Here is a 14,917-nt window from a genome sequence, read left to right as displayed (position 1 = left end):
GAGTCCGTATCGTGCTAAAGCCAAAATCCCCCCCCTCCCCAGTCCCCGGCTGGCCTGCACTCACATTACCTAAAGCCCAAACGCGCCCAAGCACGATTGCCCCCGGTGTGCGCGTCATCACGTTGAAATACGACAACAACAGGCATGGCCCGACATCATTATAAATCAATGTAGTTCAAATACATCATGTCTTCCTTTTAACTAGAAAACGTTTTTGGTCCTTTTAATCAGACATGGGGTGTTTATTTACCTTGACAGTTTCGGAGGTAACTTCCTCCTTCTTCAGAAAGGTCCAACTGACAGCTGGAGCGGCACCTGTCAGATCCGGCAGACCGGGTGACCGGGTGGCCGCACACCGCGCGGTGCCGCGGCCAGTGCCGGCCGGTGCCGACGCGGTGCCGGCCAGCACCAGGTCTGCCGGATCTCCGCACACAGACTGCTGTACTTTCATTATAAACCGACTTTTGTTTATACGCGGTTGCAGCAGCACAACGGACAATGACACAGACAACATGGTTGATTATTGATTGCGCAACGCGGCCATTCGCCGGTAATCGCGCTGAGCACATTAAACAGTTTTGCAGAGGCAGGAGGAAAGTTGCATGATTTACGTCCGCGCACTGCGTGCGTGACCGTGCATGTGCTCATGTACGCGCCCGTACCGCGCTGAAGCACACCCCTTCCAACCGTGCCAGAGCGGGGGAAGTGTACTGTATTCAAGCACGATACGGAGCGATCACACTGGTCAAAGAATCCGGATTTTAAGGGCAATCGTGCTTGGGCGCGGATCAAACTTGCCAGTGTGAGTGGCCTCTAATTGTGGATTCAAGACAACTAGGAACTCGGAACAACTAGGAACTAGGAACAACTAGGACTTAGTGACTTAAAATACTACCTTGAAGCAGCTTTTGATACAACAGCTTTAGAAACAATAGGAAGCAAAATCTCCATTGATAGACATTTCTCTCTCACCCCATGATACATATCGTCATGTTGCACAGCCCTGTTTGCAGTTTTCACAAAGATAACAATCATGGCAACAATGGTGCAGGAGAAAAGAGTTTGTTTTTTCTGCAGGTTGCAGTTAGGTTGGCTAAACATCTGAGGCAATTACTCTCGTTTGGCTGATGTTAATTTCCCACACTGATTGAATAAGCTACTAAAACTATGGGTCGATTGATTGAGCAACAGAAAATCAATCAATCATTAATTCAGTTGTCGATTAATGGTTTTAGTCATTTATCAAGTAAAAATCCCTAACACATGATAACTGCAGCTTCCAGAAATGTTAAGATTTGCTACTTTTACTTACTTTATATTATTATAAATAGGGGTGTTTTTGGCTTCTGATCAGACTAAGGAAGCAATTTGACATCAGTTTGGGATCTACTCTCTTCTGATTGGTATGTGTCATTTTTGACACTTAATAGTCTAAATGATTAATCAGTTTAATCAAAAAGGGTAATCAATTTCTTAATTGACTATGGAAATTGCAGCTCTGCTTTTAAACAGCTTGTCATACCTGCAGTCTCTCATCTCCTTGTAAAATGTTTGTGTCGAACTTTCAGGTACAGAAGCAGGTCCACCCAAACCTCTTGGCGAAGGAGGATGCACTTCAGCACATCGAGGAGTTGATCCTGCAGCTCCTCAACATGCTGTGTGTGGCCCAGCCTCGCTCCGTGCAGGACGTCGAGGTAAGACCCCTCTGGTGCTTCTACCTCTGGTTCTGCCGTGAAACATGCACTCCTTCAATTTATTTTCACACAGTGTTGTAAATTGATTAAATATGAACATGTGGGAATTGATATGTAAAAGGAGGGTGGATATTTGTCAGCTACTTTCACACATCTTGCTTGTAAACTTCCTGCCTGCTCTCATAAAACTTTCCAGTGTGGGAGAACATGTGCTACTAAAACAGCATACCACAGTGGAATTGATGACTCCTGTGAAATACAGTATTCGGCCAGTTTAAAGCTAACCCCAATGTATTAATTGCACAGAATCTTTTCCTTCTTCCTTCTCAACAGGAACGCGTCCAGAAAACATTTCCTCACCCTATAGATAAGTGGGCCATAGCCGACGCCCAGTCAGCTATCGAGAAACGCAAGAGGAGGAACCCCTTACTTCTCCCTGTGGACAAGATACACCCCTTGCTAAAGGTAAGCCGTTTGCCCAGCCCATTGTTCACTCCAGCTTTAACTCTAAAACACTACAGTATAGCACAATGTTGGGAAGATATTACTAATTTATAAGTTAATAATTTAGTTCCTCTAAATCAATGAGGAGGTGTTGTCATTTTGTCTGTCAAGAACTAAATTCTGCATTTTCTATTACAAAGCATTTGTTTTTATGCAATGCATTTGGCACAACAGCATTACTCAAAGACTTACAAGACCTAATCTGCTTAAATAGTTTGAGTTTACAGCATAGGACAATATAATGAAGGTTGAAGGTTGAGGCTGTCATTAGTAATTTTTAGTATCAGGAGTTTTATTATCCTGTCTTGATACTAGTTTACACATAAGCTAATTCATTCATCCTGATTTGATAAATGTCGAATGCTGCAATCATCCATATTGTAATAAATGCAAAGGATTATATGCAGTGGCTGTTTGAACCAGGTCTAACACCTAATACTGTATGTTCCTTGCCTGTTTTTCCTCAACAGGAGGTTTTGGGCTATAAAGTCGACTACCACGTCTCCCTGTACATTGTAGCTGTGCTCGAATACATATCAGCAGACATATTGAAACTGGCAGGCAACTATGTCGGGAACATCCGGCACTACGAAATCAGCCAGCAGGACATCAAGGTGTCCATGTGCGCAGACAAGGTGGGTTCTGTGCTTGGGTGTTTAGTATTTTTCAGATAGTCCATGGAAGAGATCATTTTGATGATTTTGGTTGTCATTTCCCCCGACCCTTGTCTTTTTCCAGGTGCTGATGGACATGTTTGACCAGGAGGAGGACATCGGCCTGGTGTCCCAGTGCACCGAGGAGCCGTCGTCTTCGGGGGAGCTCACCTACGACGACCTGGTGAGGCTTGAGATTGCCGAGGAGCGCCAGTACCTGCGAGAGCTCGACCTCATCATCAAAGTTTTCCGCCATCACTTTGTGTCCAACAACAAAATCTTCACGCCTCAGGTGAGCACGGGCTTGCACAATTAACCAAAAAGATTTTAGATTGCAATTTCATCAGAGGAGAATATCTTGCAGATACTGACTCAGTGTTTCCTCCACAGTTTCTGCTATTAGTGGGTGGAATTAATTGTTGCTGGGGTGGGGGAACACAACAGAAGGGGCATACCCAATCAACTCCTGTTTTCCCCTTTTTCATTAGTTATGCAGTAACACATTAATTGACTTGAATACTACTTTAACTCAAATATATACTTGAGTTTAATGGCACAAATTATGGCCCAGCTTTATCAGTGTGTTGGTAGGCAGGCCTAATATCTTACCAAGGTCTGTTTTGTGTAGCCACTCCATGTATTTTGGGTCTTCTACTTTCATCTGTCGCTCTCTCTTTACTTATTTTTTTATATACTTTGCCAGCTAACATTATTCCACTACCAGTCACTGTGCTGGTTGGTTTCAAATGAGATGCGAGCAAAGAGCGTAATGCAGACTGCGTGGGGGTGTCAGGCCAGCAATGAGTGCACAGTAGCAACTTGCACAAAGTTCACAACACCGCTGCTTGCTTTGCATTCAAAGTTGAGGTCTTAGGGCGTCCCAGTGGCAAAAACCAATACAGGGTGTGCGATTAGGACTGAGTCTCTGCCCCAACGGTGTGTTCAATTGTAGCCCAGGTGCTTTTGCTGCTTGTCAATCCCTGTCTCTCTGCCCTGTCTCCCTTGTCTCTCTGTACTGTGAATATCTCGTAAAGAAGTTGAAATGAAAAAAAAAAAAAAAAAACTTGGCGAAGCTGCTGGGAAGGCATTTGTTTTTGGGGCAAAATAGTTTTCAATTAGATTTAACTGAGTTTTCTCAAACTATGAGCCAGTGAACAGCACAGTGCATCATGACAACCACACTGTCAACAGAGCTGCAAAGTCTCTCTGTGATGAATAGCTGCGATTTGGGCACAACATAATTTATTTTATCTAGCTTTAGGTTATTTTCTTGAAAGTCTGTATTTCTGTGACACAGTAAAGTGCAGTCTTCCTATTCAGTAGAAAATTATTTAAAAATTTCACTGTTGCTGGGATTGGTGGGCGGTTATCCATGTTTAGTGGGTGGGCAGCCCACTAATATCTATGGTAAGGGATACGCTGCCTAACTAAACAATGTTCTGTGGTGCTGTGCAAAATCCCTGGCCAGAAATGTTCTGCTGCATTCAAATGGAGCAAACTCTCATCATTACCATCTCATCTCATACTCAAATTGCATTTTTTGCTGTGCCCTCATAAATTTTATATAATATCGCTTCATGTAATATTGGCAATCACAATTCTTAGCACAAACAGTGCAATATGTTACATTTTTTGACAATATTCTGCAGCTATGTGTGAAAACAGGAGCTGTGTCCAGTTAACTGTAAGGCCAGCTTATAACAGGTTTTCTAACTACACTTGATTAACTTAAATACAAAGCTATTTGTAAGCAAATCCAGGCTAAGAACATTTAAAGATTAGAACTTGAGCTGTAATCAGCTAGCTGCTAATCAGCATAGTGCAACAGTGAAATACCCAAACTGAGTTGATAATTCCTTTAATCGTGTAGTCGGGGCTTCAGTGTTGTGTACAGCTCTCTTAGAACAGACGCGTTTTCCCTTAAAGTCTTCAGTGTTGTCCAAATAATGTCCTGATGCTACTCAACCACAAGGAGCTGAAAATGTTTTCACATCGTGATGCCTCCGCACTGCAGTCGGACACAATGCCAAGGCTTTCACAAATCATGTATGACTAAAGAGTTTGTTGATGACATGGAATTTTTGTCTGAGGGATGACTTGGCATTCAGAGAGACCGTTCTGTGGGCAGGAGGTCACAGGCTCGACCCGTGCAACAGCCAATGCATCCATGCCTGATAAAATATTCCTCTACCAGACGCTGATTCCCCGTGCCTTCTCTGCACAAAAACACTCCTCCTTGTCCCTGCTCGTGGTGAAACACACATTCATGTCTCAGAGGGATAGGAAAAGTAACAATTTCCTCGGCAGACAATGTATAAAATGGCAATTGAAGTGCCAAAAAGAGGAAAAGTATGGCTGAAAACCAACTCTGCCGCCTGATAACGGGGTAGGAGGGCGGCAGGCTATAAATCCCAGACACTGGAGTTAGATGGTTGCTCTGCTCAGGAGTGAATGGAAAGTTAGGTTTTATGGTTTGCTGTGGCTTTGCATATTTTGGGTTGGGTAATTTGTGGTATCATTTGGGTGAGGAGGATAAACCTTTGCGAGGCCCTATGGAGCGCAGAACACATAATTATTTTGAGACAGGAACAACATCTGCAGCCCTTGCCAAAATAACCTCAATTATGTCTGGTGAAACGCGGTATAATCTGAAATTGCTTGGGGAGATGTCAAGAAAGTGTTATGGTCAAATAATGACAGGACACAACTTCTATTCATACTTGAGCAGTCAATAATCACCCCATTCTATTTTGGAGTGTACTTTCTCATTTATTTGACTGATGATTTCCTCACAGGCTCACCAGCAAATTGTTACATTCACAATATATTCTCACCCCCCCCCCCCCCCCCCCCCCCCCCCCCCCCCCCCCCCGTCTTCATTTATCCAGTGAAGGTTGTCTGAGCATGCATTCTCTTTTCACATTTACATCTGAGAGATTCCCAGTACAACCAGTTTTCAGTCACTGGCTACTGAGCATGTCTGCTGGAGCACTTTGGGGACTGAATGAACAGTTTACCTTCAAATAAGGGGGGGAAAAAAGTACTTTTGCCACTTACTGCGAGTGCACTCGATTTATCCAAATATTTTCTTTGCGATTTGGTAAGGTTTCTAGTCTGCTGTGATTTTCCCTTCACCTGAGTGCAAGGGGGTTGGATGGGTATTCTCTCTTACGGCTCAAACAGTGAAAAATTTTTGATAGCCAGATCTCACACAAGCTATCTGGATGGATAGGCTGCATAAGCAGTAAGTGCAAAAATATCTTAATTGTGTTTTGGGTGAGCTGCTCTTTTAAGTACCTTGTGGAAGAGCACCTTAGACTCCTCAGCTGGTCTTGGGATTCAAGCCAGCACCCTTTTTGTCACAGTCCTACTACTCTAACCTTTAGGCTGCTAGACTCCCAGCACTGTCCTAACTTTAATTATTTATCTCTGGCACTCCTGCTGCCAGCGCTCTCACACCCAGACAGTAGAGTTCACTTTGCTCCCGTCACTCATGTTGCCTTCTCATGCAGGACGTGGAGGTGATCTTCAGCAACATCCTGGACATCCACGAGCTGACAGTGAAGCTGCTGGGACTGATCGAGGACGCCGTGGAGATGACGGCGGACGGCAGCCCTCATCCGCTGGTGGGCAGCTGCTTTGAAGATCTAGCAGAGGTACAAAACATTTTTAATGTGAAAAACCTTCCTCTCAGACAAATGTGGCAGAATTCTGTTTATCTGACTCCTCGAAGATCAGAAGTGGGCTTGAATTGCCAAGTGCAATACTAGAGGCACACTTTGTTAAAGGACGTCAGGAATCCACACCAGTAACAAATGACAAAATTCATTATTAAAATTCATTTTCTTGCGATCCTTTGGCCCAGCCTTGGGCTAAATTTAGCGCGGCGGCTTGTCATACACTGGAGGAAACTGTGCAATGCAGGTCATGCTGTGGATACTTGCACTTACTGGCTGTATATACCTGTTTGCAAAATAAGTCAGTTTGTAGCAGGAATGTAACTGTTGACCTTTTATCACAGTTCACTTTGAACTTTGGTTTTTAGTCCATGGTTCTGTTTGTAAAAGCAGGGTTTCTGCGGTCATGAAAACCCTGAAGATGCCATGGACTGTGTTTTCCAGGCCTGGAGATGTTTAGGAAAACGATGAAATATCGCTAAAAATTTGCAAAAGTCATGTCATATTGTAACCTTGATAAGCCAAGTTTGAACCTGGGAAGGGAGAACAATTGAGATATTTTTTTTATTTCCTCAATAGAAGATCATGGCTTTCAGTTTTGATTAAGAAATAGTTTGAACTTCTTCTCTGAACTCCTTTTGAACTTTGAACAGGACATATTACTGCTCATTAATCGTTTTATTTACATGACAGTGCATGTTTTCTTTTTATTCAGGATTTTGTGTGAGAGTTTGCATTTGAATAGGCCACGTGCTGTTTTTAGTAGCTGCAGTAAATTCAGATTATCTCTGGAAACATGAATATGACAGCTGAGATATGCCAAGATTAACCATGGCACTGTAAGCTCCAAGATATGTAAGCACCTTATATTGATTTCCTGCATATTTGTGGCATGTTAAAGTTCTGTTCCTTGCGTGATATCCAGAATACTGCATTCACTCATGTATACAGAGGACCTGAAAATGTATACAAACAGTTAATCCTGTAATGAGGCCTTGCGTGGGATAATAGCTGGTATCTGAAATGCTGCATACATTTAAACTCACTCGTTGTCGCACAGGCCGCGTCTCAGTGACCGAGGTGTCGACGTATAACGTGTTATTTTCTGTCCGTGTGCAGGAGCAGGCATTTGACCCGTACGAGACCCTGTCGCAGGATATCCTCAACAGGGAGTTTCACGAGCACTTCAACAACCTGATGGCACGACCGACCGTCGGCCTCTACTTCCAGGTAAGGACGTTTACCAGCCTGATAGAGGGGTGACTGCAGCTTTTCATTTGCAGTGGTGGGAAAAGTCCTCTAAACTTTTTTAATTAGGAAAAAGTGTCATTACCATATGAGAAAAATACTCCATTAGAGGTCCTGCACTAAATGCTACTTAAATACAAGTAGCAGAAATAATAATAAAATGTAGCTCAGTATGAAAAGTAAAAGTAGTCAACGTGAAGAATACTCCCTTTCATTGTTAAATTATCGATACATTAACCTGTGCAAAGTATTTTAATGTTGTACCTGTATCGGTTCCATACACTGTGGGCTATTTTAACAATGCATCATATAGTATTTTATGTATTTTATGTTATGCATGTAAGAGCTTGTTCTTCAAACAAACTAGTAACTACAGCAGTCAGATAAATTTATTGTGAATTAATTTATAAGTGAGGAGCCGGTACATTAAATCTGTACTTAAAGTGCAGTACTTTTGTAACACACAGAGATCATACATAGCTCCAGAAAGGCTAAAAAAAGAATGGAAAATGATTTTGGCAATTATGGTAAAGATCTTTTGGAAGAATATTAAAATGTAGTTAGGGTTTTTTGTTTGACCACATACAAATATGACTATATATTATATAAGAATTTGCGTTTTAAGAAAAAAAGTGAAATATGTAAATAGAGAAAGTGGAGAAACTACCCCTGTGTCACCCTCCTGTCTCTCTCTCTCTTCCTTCATTCTCCACTGCAAATTATCTCATACAGCAGAAATGCCATTTTTTTAAAAAAAATTATCAAAGCAGATTAAAAAAAAATCATGTTTATTTAATATGAAAGTCAAAGTAGGTCATTTACATGTTTACACGGACCAAACAATGTTTCGTTATTTGTTCCCGTTTGGCTTTGAAGTCAACCTGGTTGCCTTGTGGAATTCCTCCCAATATCTTGCGAGGGCATGTCATGACATATTCGGCGTCCTGTGTACAGTTTATTCACTGCTGCCGCATTGTTTTATTTGGACATTCCTCACAAGAATAGCATTGAATTATGCTCAGTGGGGTGCAGTTTGGCAGCCTTTGAAGATGAAATATTTGCTGGTGTTTTCTCAGGCCAGAGACCACTGAGTCTGACCATTCACATGAAGCAATGCCAGAGCTTCAGACTCTGAACACGTGAGGTGGATTTTTCTTTACCTTCCGGGGTTTTTGAACACCCAGATCCAGCTTGTTTTAATTTAAACATAAGATGGCATATTCGTTTTTTTAAAATAGACATTCAGTGTATCTTTTTTTACTGCCATTGTACTATGATAGTTGTACCAGTGCTGCTGAAGCCAGTGTTTTTTCCTGTGTGTGTGTGTGTGTGTTAGTCTGACCTTACTCAGCCTCAGGTTGGGGCCTTGCTGTGTTTACCCTCGCACCACCAGTCCAACCCCAGTTAGATCAACAATACTGGCACCCGGCACTGTCCTCTGATTACCCACACCCAGTGTTTATTTTCATACACTGATTGTGTGCCAGTCAAAGAGTTAAATTTAAAACTTTATTTGCGCCGTTGTAATGATTACATTCAATTAAAAGCTTATGCACGGTTGTCCTCACTGACGCAGTATCTTTCTTGTTTCCAAATGTTTATATATAAACCAAGCATACAATGTATCGTGATATGAAACCTGATCATCACATGGGATTTCAGATATTGGGATATCATAATATGGTATAAAGGCTGCATTGCAGTTTTCTGAACTCATTAGACTGTTGTAGCTGTTTTATTATTTGTCTCTACCTGCTTGGTCATCCCTATCCCCATGACTGATGATTGTTTTGCAAAAAAAAAGTGCGTCAATATCTTGTGAAAGCACCAATGGTCATCCCCACAGTATTGTCACAATATTGATAACAATCGGTCAACGATATTGTGATATTTGATTTTGTCCATATCACCCAGCCCTTCCATGTATAGACTGTCTTTGACTGATTTGCTAGATAAGCAAAAGCACTCGACAGGCCTAAACAGAATTTGTTCCCCCTTTTATTTGTTACTTCTTCAATTTTTACTGCTTCTGATTCTCTGAAAATGAAACTCAAGGATGGTTCGGGGAGAATAGCGGCCCAAAAATGAAAGAGTGGTGAAGACAACTCAGGGACAGGATTCCCCACCTTGTGGAAAAATCAGCTAAATAGTGTAATTGTGTCCACTAAAACACACATCTTCCAAAAGTCAACATTACAATCGCCACAAAGCTCTCAGGTCCACACAGAGTATGTGAGCAAAACAGGCCTTCTACAGGCAGCCTGGACATCTAAATTCTTTCTTTATTTTTTTTCCTCTCAACTGTATTAACCAACATACCCTATGCTGTGTATATGTATTAAAGTAATTATTTTAGGCATTACAGGTTCTAGCGGTCAAAAAGTAATATTATTATGCTGCTTTGCATATCCACGCTGCTCGTCCTTTGTACCTCAGAGTGTGTGCTCACACACTCTGCCGGGTATCTCACTGGTACAGAGATGTGTGTTTCTGTTAGCTGATCTGCACCAGTCCCAGGGGCACATGCTGTAATGGTGTCTCCACCAGCCTCCTCTCCCCTCCACCCCGCTTTTATCAAACAGCTCCTACCCCATTTATGCACCGGGAGCTAATCTTATTTTAGGATCTCCCACTTTGTGTTTCATCGCTCGCCTACTGGGTGTTTTTGTCTTCCCATCTCTCCATCTCTCCATCTTTCCTACTTCTGTTAACATAACATAAACCATTATATGACTACTTTCATTCAAAGTGCATGAATACACACATGCGTAGTGGCATTCACCGCCACTTGAATGCCTCACCCTGGCATTGTTAGTGCCCTGATCTGCCTCTTCAGCTTTTGTCTCATTTCATCCGCTTCGTCTTTCTCACTCCATCCCTCTTGACTTTCTCCCTTCCTCTCTCTGCCCATCCATCTCTCCCTCCATCCCTCCCCGCTCTGTGCCAGATAGATGTGTCTGTCGAGCACTCAGCCACTGCACTCTGCAGCGTCTGGTATTGTGGGTAAATTACATCGCCTTTTAAAAATAGAACAGGCAGCCACACTGCGGGCCATTTTTCTCCTGGGGAGACATGGGGGCCGAGGTGGGGGTGGCTTGTGGCCCAAGGCGCATTTCATGTTGAAAATAAGCTGTAAATTAAGATGGCAAAAGAGCACGACACGGGTTCAGTCAGCCCTGTACCTCTGTGAAATGGGTACATGTTGTTCTCATAGTCGTGCTCTATGGTATTCCCATTGTGTTTGTGTGTTTCTATTTAGGTTACTACTACAGTGCTGCATGCCTCTTTTGTCAGTGACAATGACAGGCGCGAGATTTTTTTCCTTACTTGTTTTGTGTGTCATCCAGATTTATACCCGACTTACCTGCTCAGATGTAAGATACAACAGTGACTTCTATTCGTATATTGAGACAAAGTTTATTTATTTATTGTTTTGTGGGCAAATCTCTTGCAGCACCCGTGCATTTGTGCATGTTTCATTCAAGAACCACGAGCACGAGTGCATCACATAACCAGCGCGTTTCAACTTAGATTAAACAAACAAAACAAGCACGCAAATACATGCAAATTGTTAATGTAAAGAATGGCTGCGTGGAGCTGTTCTTAGTCTGTTCATCAGTATGCAGCAGGCAGCTCAATCTCACTCTGTCTCTTTGTGCATCTCCTTCTTTTACATCCACACACATGCACCCTGTCCCCCCTGCCCCTCCCCACACAGACAGCGTGGGCGCTCCTGTGGAGTCTGAGTACTCCGGTATTGATTCTGAGTCGTCTATCAGGGGAACGGGAGATTTAAATGGATACTATGACAAGCCCCTCTCCGGTTACCCTGCAACCCAACTCGGTCAACCGCTCCTTCCTCCCTCCCTCGTTACCCTCCAACCTCCTGACTGCTCTAATTGGGCCTCATCTATAGACACTAATAATGGATTGAACACTGAAGCATTTATTTTTCTTGACTCGTAAACATATCCTACCTCTCCTTCTCCTTTTTTGCATAATTTATCAGTTTTTACGGTCTTTTAGTGCAGAATATACATAATGTGAATCTGAATTAGTGGCAGTGGCTCGTACAGAATCATTTAAATCGAGCACAGTGAACATTTATGAACTCAGACCTGATGTTGGATCTCATCCTAGATTCAGTCTTGCACCTACATGAAATAATACAAAAAAACTAAACATATTTGTTGTAGCTTGTGGTATTAGCATAGAAAGTAAGTGATTTTAACATCAAAATAAATGTTTCCAACTTTGCAGGGGTGTTTTGTCAAGCATGAAATCTGCACGCGTGGTCATTTTAATCTGAAAGAGTTTATTTCAGAGTGATGGATGGTTGATATCCTGTCAGAGTCAAACGGTTTGTGTGTTTCTTTGTGTCTCCAGTCCGTTGCAGAGGGCTTCAAAGAAGCAGTCCAGTATGTCCTTCCACAGCTCATGATGGTTCCAGTGTACCACTGTATGCACTACTTTGAGCTGCTACAGGTACGTCAGACAGCTCGACATATTAAAGTAATTAATCAAGGATGACATTTTGGTTTGTTTCTCTGCAGGTTTTCAGTTTTTCTGGATAAATGACAGTCATCCATTGTTGATTGGAGATCACTTCCACCTTTTTACTCCTTTTCTGTTTTAATGATCACAGTCTTGGTTAAAGATTGTATTATGTTACAGTAAAATGCTTCATCCATATTTGATGTGCACGTATTAGAATATTTACATGTTTAAATTGCACGAATTGGATCGAAATATTTGGTATGCAACTGATCCGGCTGTATCAGACAAACTGTTGCCATGGTGACGTTGCTTCAAACCATGTGGCCTACTTCCTGTTCTGTCCCAGGGTTAGTTAGCCAACGGCCTTTGCCAGCCGTGGCTGTCAGGTCATATGTTTCTTGAATATCTTCTAAACATCACTCGACGGCATTAACGCTCAGGTCAGGGCAAATCATTTTTTCACAGCCTGATTTACATCGCTACACTAAAACGTCAAACAGAAATAGGCCAGGGCTTATTTATTATTGATATCATTTTGAGTTCCTTCCAGTTTCCAGTTGCTGATTCTTTATGCATCTTAATGCTATTAGCGATTATTAGGCTCCTGTGCCGTAATTTGAAATAAACTACCAAGGGCTGGGCAACAATTCAGTATTATTGTTTATTATCCTTCAGTAGAATCATGCTGTGATGACACGGTGATCTTGGGATATTGTAACGTACAGTTCTGCTGTCTGAACTGATCATAAGCAATATTTTGTATCTTAAAATTGATAACTTCACACACATACATTCACATCTAACATTGGCCTTCTGTTTAATAGGATAACCATTAATCAGGCTATGTATCTTGTGATTTTTCAAAAATGAGCTGTATTGTGATCTGAATTGATATTGAAAAAAAAAATCCTGAAATTCCTATGACCATTTTGATATTGATTTCAACTGTATTGCCCAGCCACTACTACTAATAATGCTGTCTGTCTTGTGATATGAATATGTTTGTCCCTGCTGTCAATGTAACTGGCTTTTTTTTTTCATGTCCTGGTTAGATTTTAATAACCGAGCCTAACCAAGTTTAGTGATATATCTGCTGTTGTCTGGAACTTTTACAGCAACTCCAGGAGCGCAGTGAAGACCAGGATGACAGAGAGTGTCTGAAACAGGCCATCACAGCGCTGCTTAACCTTCAGTGTAGCGTGGAGCGCATCTATGCCAAGCACCAGCCTCGCCGTAAGCCCGGGTGAGCCTCCTCTCTCTTACATGACCGACCCACTGGTAGAAAGCACTTTACACATGCTGCACTTGAAGCATCACACACCACAATTCACAGTAATAACTAATAAAAATCTGAGTCCAAAAAGAACTGCAGTCACATCCAAGAGACCCCGTTGTGTTTCTCTAGAAGTGATATTTATGTTGCGTATTTGCTGCATTATGCATTGAACTTTTATACCTAAAACTGTCTTAAAACTCTCTCTCTCATTCCCACACAGTGAGCCCATGTACCGCCTGTACAGCAGGCAGGTTCGTAGCAAACAGCTCGCCATCAAACGCATGAACGAGATCCAGAAAAGCATCGACGGCTGGGAGGGGAAGGACATTGGCCAGTGCTGCAGCGAGTTCATCCTGGAGGGGGCGCTCATACGAGCGGGTGCCAAGCACGAGAGACACAACTTCCTGTTTGACGGCCTGATGATCAGCTGCAAAGCCAATCAGAGCTCACGGCTGCCAGGCTCGGGCAGCGGGGCGGAGTACCGCCTCAAGGAAAAGTTTGTCCTGAGGAAGATCCGCATCGTGGACCGCGAGGACTCTGCAGAGCTGCGGCACGCCTTTGAACTGATAGGCAAGGATGAAAACTGTGCGGTTTTCTGTGCGCGGTCGGCAGAGGAGAAAGCGTCGTGGATGGCGGCACTGGTGACTCTGCAGTACCGCTCCACTCTGGACCGCATGTTGGACACGGTGCTGCAGCACGAGGAGCAGGCACAGCCGCTCAGACTGCCCTCCCCGGAGGTTTACCGCTTTGCTGTGCAGGACTCTGAAGAGAATATTGTGTTTGAGGACCGAGTGCAGAGCAAAACGGGCATCCCCATCATTAAAGCCGGCACAGTAGTGAAGCTCATAGAGAGGCTCACCTATCATATGTACGCTGGTAAGTTGCTGCAGTAGGTCTCCCTTTGGAAAGACGGATATTTGAGTTGTTTAAATTTTGAGATACTTTCGACAAACTCAGCTGTGTAATTTGACTATAGTCACATTGTTGAAAGTAAATTATTACTTCCTGAGCATTATTTAATTTACTCCTGTTTTGTTGCCCTTCCAGATCCTAACTTTGTGCGCACGTTTCTCACCACATACCGATCCTTCTGCAAGCCACAGGAGCTTCTCAGCCTGCTGATAGACAGGTACAGAGTGGCCACTATTGTCGTTGATGTACTTTTAAACGTCTAAACATACGTGTAAATGCTAGTTCCTTCAACTTTGGCCTCATTCCCTAAGTTTTCATCATCGTGATAATTGATTTGTGTTCAAAATTTCATCACTTAACTTTAATTTTAGAGCTTTATCTGCCTTAAAAAGGTCACACTGCCTTCTAGTACACTCCAGGAGCCGCAAAGCGTTTTCTAACAGTGAAACCCAAAAG

The 14,917-nt window shown here is 42.7% G+C and overlaps 1 protein-coding gene across 2 annotated transcripts in view; it reads left to right on the top strand.

The window, feature by feature from the left end:
* sos2 (son of sevenless homolog 2 (Drosophila)) overlaps positions 1-14,917 on the top strand; it is a 44,083-nt gene that overhangs the window by 14,808 nt on the left and 14,358 nt on the right. For both annotated transcript variants that reach the window (XR_003930370.1, XM_030082136.1), the window contains exons 2-11: positions 1,569-1,694; positions 2,028-2,159; positions 2,669-2,833; positions 2,937-3,143; positions 6,364-6,507; positions 7,648-7,758; positions 12,163-12,261; positions 13,389-13,516; positions 13,770-14,425; positions 14,597-14,678. Coding sequence is in view for 1 of the 2 variants with exons in the window: in XM_030082136.1 (XP_029937996.1) it covers positions 1,569-1,694; positions 2,028-2,159; positions 2,669-2,833; positions 2,937-3,143; positions 6,364-6,507; positions 7,648-7,758; positions 12,163-12,261; positions 13,389-13,516; positions 13,770-14,425; positions 14,597-14,678 (1,850 nt within the window). In the remaining variant the exon portion in view is untranslated. The remainder of the gene's footprint in view (positions 1-1,568; positions 1,695-2,027; positions 2,160-2,668; positions 2,834-2,936; positions 3,144-6,363; positions 6,508-7,647; positions 7,759-12,162; positions 12,262-13,388; positions 13,517-13,769; positions 14,426-14,596; positions 14,679-14,917) is intronic.

This window comes from Myripristis murdjan, chromosome 22 (genome assembly GCF_902150065.1).
Source record: "Myripristis murdjan chromosome 22, fMyrMur1.1, whole genome shotgun sequence".
Classification (NCBI taxonomy): Eukaryota; Metazoa; Chordata; class Actinopteri; order Holocentriformes; family Holocentridae; genus Myripristis; species Myripristis murdjan.
This window is presented reverse-complemented; position numbering and strand designations above follow the sequence as displayed.